The 6,000-nt window shown below is 40.6% G+C and overlaps 1 protein-coding gene across 1 annotated transcript in view; it reads left to right on the top strand.

Moving 5' to 3' along the window:
* Window positions 1-459: 459 nt before the first annotated feature.
* Window positions 460-6,000, top strand: part of morc3.2.L (MORC family CW-type zinc finger 3, gene 2 L homeolog) — a gene marked incomplete at its 5' end in the record, with an annotated part of 47,144 nt that continues 41,603 nt past the window's right edge. Inside the window, 1 exon segment of the mRNA NM_001093378.1 lies at window positions 460-550. Coding sequence (NP_001086847.1) covers window positions 512-550 — 39 coding nt within the window.

The raw sequence follows: 6,000 nt of genomic DNA, 5'->3' as shown, positions 1-6,000 counted from the left end.
TGATTTCCTTTTTCTCTGTAATAATAAAACAGTAACTTGTACTTGATCCAAACTAAGATATAGTTAATCCTTATTGGAAGCAAAACCAGCCTATTGGGTTTATTTAATGTTTATATGATTTTCTAGTAGACTTGAGGTATAAAGATACAGATTTTGGAAAGATACGTTATCCATAAAGCCCCACGTAGTGAGCATTCTGGATAACAGGTCCTATACCTGTATATCCATAATAACGATAATAAATCATGCCACTCGCTAAGGAGAACAACTGTACACATGCACAGCCTTTAAGCAACAGACAGTCAGGAGAGGTCACATGACGGTAACAGCAGCAAGGAAGACAGAGGGTTGTTCTATCACGTGGATAAACAATGGCGGACATACAGGAAGTAGTGGCGATTCGGGATTGGTTCGTCAGGAAGGTGAGGCTCCGCCCCGGAAAGGGGTTGACGAGGGCGGGGTCAGCTCAGCTGTTGTGGGGAATTTAGGTTCCTGGACATTTTTAAGGAAGATGGCGGCGCAGGCGACAGACGGGATACGTTTGAGCTCGGTGAGTAAAAGGACTTGGGCTGCCTAGAATAAGAGAACGGAGACGAGTTACACGAAAGGCTTAAAGTTGCGTTTTACTGAGCGGCAGCCGGAGTGCGCCTTATAGTTAATGAGAGGGACATTCCCCAGTGTCTGCTTCCCTCGTGCCTTCTATTTACTACTGAGAATCCTCCTGAGGCGACATTACCTGCAGCTCCGCGTCTGTCTCATTCAACTTCTACTGGAATCTTCACGTCCCTAAAGTGTATCTTTAACTATGACTGACTTTCACCTGCTTCTGTCAGGCCTCCCCTCCCTTGTTCCCTTATATATATATTATACACAGAGACTGGGGAGAACAACTATCTCTTGCCTTCTCTCATACATGTCATTTACTATACTGCTAACCACTGCTGAACTACAACTCTCACCATTCTACTGACACTGCACTCACAATCAGAGGGTTCTGCAGTAATTCGTTGATATTAACATCACTGATTTGAATGAATGAATATATATATATATATATATATATATATATATATATATATATAATACACAAAAGCCATGAATATCTTGTAAATTATATCCTTATAAACGGTGAGTTCTGATGTCATCAGTTATAAACGGTGAGTTCTGATGTCATTTCTGTCACATGACTCGCTGAAACGTGTGTATTATAATAAAGTACCCCCAGTTACAAAATATGAGGATATTAGAAGTTACCTCGGAGTTCCATGACCTGTATAAAAACACTCGCCCTTCGGCCTCGTTTCTATATAGTCATGAAACTCCTCGGTCACTTATAATATCCTTATATTTTACAAGAGGGGGCACTTTATTCACTATATATATTTACGTAGTCTAAAGAAGTAGCACTCACGTGTCTTAAAACAAATTAGAAAAGTCATTAATATGAGCACAAAAAACGACAGGATATATATAGATATCTATATAGAAATATGTATATAGATTTGTAGTTGTGGGAAATTTTCATTCATGTCGTGCTGCCTTGTGGAGATATTGTTGATCACATAACAGCAGGAACATCATTGCTACACGACAGGCACCGTAACCCCAAAAAATAAGTGCTTTAAAGGAAAGACAATGTAATGTACTGTGTTTGCTTCAGAAACACAACTATAGTTTATATAAACAAGCTGCTGTGTAGCCATGGCGGCAGCCATTCAAGCACAGGATACACAGTAGATAACAGATAAGTACTACTATAGTTTATATAAACAAGCTGCTGTGTAGCCATGGGGCAGCCATTCAAGTACAGGATACACAGTAGATAACAGATATGTACTACTATAGTTTATATAAACAAGCTGCTGTGTAGCCATGGGGGCAGCCATTCAAGCACAGGATACACAGTAGATAACAGATAAGTACTACTATAGTTTATATAAACAAGCTGCTGTGTAGCCATGGGGGCAGCCATTCAAGCACAGGATACACAGTAGATAACAGATAAGTACTACTATAGTTTATATAAACAAGCTGCTGTGTAGCCATGGGGGCAGCCATTCAAGCACAGGATACACAGTAGATAACAGATAAGTACTACTATAGTTTATATAAACAAGCTGCTGTGTAGCAATGAGGGCAGCCATTCAAGCACAGGATACACAGTAGATAACAGATAAGTACTACTATAGTTTATATAAACAAGCTGCTGTGTAGCAATGAGGGCAGCCATTCAAGCACAGGATACACAGTAGATAACAAATGCAATCTGATGAAATCCATTGTATGGTACAGAGTTACCTGTTATGGATCCTGTGCATTTTCTAATTTTTCAGTTTTGAATATCTGCCCCCATAGCTATACAGCAGCTTAATTCTATAAATTATATCTGTATTTCTTAAGCAAACACACCAGTTGTACAAGTGTAGGGCAATATTACATTATATTTTCATGACCATGCTAGAAATGCATTCAGGGGGCTCTGCAGTCAGTATTTGGGACAGTTTGGTGCTTCTGCAAGTACAACTGTCATTGAGGATGCTGGGAGCTGTAGTCCTACAGTTTGTAGGGTGCTTGTGCCTGATCTAAGGGATTAAATTATACAGTCAGGGGTGATTAACTTTTAGTATGTTATACAGTGGCTAATTCTAAGCATCTTTTTAATTCGCCTTCCTTTTTTTCTTTTTTTATAGTTTTTGAATGCTTTACCTTCTTCATCTGACTCTATACAGCTTTCAAATGGGGGTCACTGACCCCATCTAAAAATAAATGCTCTGTAAGGCTAAACATGTATTCTTATTGCTACTTTTTATGACTCGTCTTTCTATTCAGACCGCTCCTATTCATAGTCCAGTCTCTTGTTCAAATCAGTGAATGGTTGCCAAGGTCATTTTGACCCTAGAAACCAGATTGCAGAAATTGCAAACCGGAGAGCTGCTGAATAAAAAACGAAATAACTGAAAAGTCACAAATAATAAAAAATGAAAACCAATTGCAAATTGTCTCAGAATATCACTCTCTACATCGTACTAAATTGTATTTTAAATTTGAACAACCCCTTTAACTGACTGTGCTCATGCGTCGCTAGCTAGAAAGTTCCTCGTCCCGCAGTTCTGTATAGTCCCTGCTCTTCTTTCAGTTTCATTTCCGTGTTTGTCAGTTCATTAGACTGAGCGTTGTTGCTGATGAGGAGGGACCGGCTCATATTTACCCATCACATTGCTTTCTTGTGTTGTTTGACTTCTGGGCATTGCTCGAAACTGGAAGCTTGTTGTGCTGGATATGCCAGTCTGATGTGACTCACAGTCTCCTGTTGGTTTTCTAGCTCTTCCCCCTTTGTCCCGAAAATATTTTAAAAATTTTTGTTTAAATATAGACATTTTTTATCTTTAAATGAAATGTCAACCCCCCCCCAAAAAAAAAGTAGAATAAAAGAAAACCTAATTCTAAGCAGCATGGCAATATACGTACATTCAATACATTTTTATTATATGGTTTTTAAGCTATTTGTATATGTTTTATTACTGAAAGCAGTGTTTGTCTGTAACTCTCTATTCTCTGCACTGGTGGTTCAGACTGTTGATACAATGTAAGACAAGGCAGCTACAGAACTTTCTTTGCGGAGGGACTAAAGCTGGCCATAGATATGGAGATATGAACCCCGGACCTCCCCAAACAACCGGATCTCTCCCCGATATGCCCACCTTGAGGTGGGAGATATTGCCCTGATCCGATTGTGGGCCCTAGGGCCCAACAGTCTGATTATAAAGAGTGGTTGGTTCGAGGACCGCAGTCCTCGATCTGACTGGATTTTTAAGCCTGGCCGATTGACACCTGGCTGACTTTTGCCCTGATATCGATCTGCGAAACCCGTTGGAGGGGGCTTTAAGACTTTTGCAACATTGTTTAAAGGAACAGTTACACCAAAACAATTAAAGTGTTTTAAAGGAATGAAAATATCATGTACTGTTGCCCTGCACTGGTAAAACCGATGTGTTTGCTTCTGAAACACCATAGTTTATATAAATAAGCTGCTGTATAGCAATTGCGGAAATTGAAAAAAGCTATATGGCACAGGTTAAATAGTGGATAACAGATAACACCATTATGTTCTACAGAGCTTATCTGCTGTGTAACCTGAGCCTTTTCTCTTTTGAATGGCTGCCCCCATTGCTACACAGCAGCTTATTTATATAAACTATAGTAGTGTTTCTGAAGCAAACACATCAGTTTTACCAGTGCAGGGAAACATTGCATTATATTTTCATTACTTTAATACAATTAAATTTTTTGCGGTTACTGGTCCTCTAAAAAGTAACAACTAGTAGTTGGGCAAATGCTACTTTCAGTAACAATTGAGTTTACAAATAACTTTAAAAGCACTGACTATTTTTAATGAATGTATTTTGTATCTTAGAATGATGTCTTCTTTTATTAGGCACGTTTTAGTTTATGTGGTTGAATTGCCCTTTAAAAATACATATAATGTATTCTGTGCAGTTCTGTGCAATGGACATTTTGCTTAGAGCCGGATATTCATAATTATTGATGACCTATTGTTTAATCATTGAACAGATTTGATGATTGCTGTTTAATATGGGTCTGCTGCAGAGTCCATGGCATAATGTAGAAAAGAAGTTGGGGAGCACCCCCCATCAAATGAGAAACAGAAGAGGGTCAAGTGGTAATTCATAAGAGAACAAGAAAGAGAAAGAACTGACACCCATGTATTTGCACCCTCCCATCAAAGCTTGTCCACAAGCTCGTATTTATACACCATTAAAACTTAACTTTATTACTGATAAATAAGATAAAAAAGTCCAGTGATAATTAAAACATGGTTAGGACCAGGGAGATGGATTAATTTAGGTTATTAGGCTGGTGGTACGGATAAGTGGTAAATGTATGCTAGTGGAGGTCACCCCAAAAAAACTCTGTTTAAACACTATTCGGTCATAAATATTGAGGGTAATTGGGGTAGAAGACTACATGCAATGTTGTACAACACAAATCGCCCCCTTAGAAGCACATAACTCAAATCGGTGTTGTGTGAGTCACTCACTTAAGGTGGCCATACACGGGCCGATAAAAGCTGCCGACAGACCAATTCGGCAGCTTATTGGCCTGTGTATGGGGCCCCCCCGACGGGCTTCCCCGATCGAGATCGGGAGAAAGTCGGCCAGATCTCGAACGGATGGGACAAAAAATCCTGTCGGATCGCGGCCGCGTCTGTTCGTTTATGCGGTTCCGCGATCCGACCCCCATTCCCCTTTGTTAGGATCCATCGTTGGGCCCTAGCATGAGTAGAGGTGGTGCTAATCGTTGGAGAGGCAGGCTTAGCAAATCCTAGAGCTTGCATCTCTATTAGAAAAACCCCTGTTGTGCAGCCCTTGGTCAGCCAACCCCTTCACCCACAGCACAACCCTCCCAATTGGCGGATATCTGCTCTGATATGAGCGTTGAGGCTTCCACCTGAAGCAGTACCCTGTAAACCAACCCCTTCACCCACAGCGTAGCCCCCCCCCCAATTGGCAAAAGCTGCCTTAAGTTACAATTGGCAAAAGCTGCCTTAAGTTACGAGAAGGTGGCGGTTGCAAAGAGTTGTAGTTGAAGGTTGCGTACTGTTATGCAGAGAGTTGTAGTTGCATACTGCTATGCGAAATTAGTGGGAAATGCCTGTAAAAACCACTTCCATACCAACCCCTTCACCCACCACACCATGCCCTCCCAGTAAGTGGTGTCAGCCCCTTATTTTCGTCTGTTCTGGCGCCCTGCCTAACCAATTTTAAAACTAATAGAGTGCCTGACGCGCGTTTCACCAAAATCTAATGAGCTTTGTCAAAAGCAAAAAAATGCCGGCATCGCACAGATATTTGACCACTGTTGTGGCTAGGGTTGCCACCTAGCCGGTATTTTACCGGCCTGGCCGGCAAAAATGATGCTTGATGCCAATGTTATTAATAGGAAAAATGGCAAGAATATAGGAAGGCCGGTATTTTTTTC

Source organism: Xenopus laevis, chromosome 2L, assembly GCF_017654675.1.
Source record: "Xenopus laevis strain J_2021 chromosome 2L, Xenopus_laevis_v10.1, whole genome shotgun sequence".
Lineage (NCBI taxonomy): Eukaryota > Metazoa > Chordata > Amphibia > Anura > Pipidae > Xenopus > Xenopus laevis.
This window is presented reverse-complemented; position numbering and strand designations above follow the sequence as displayed.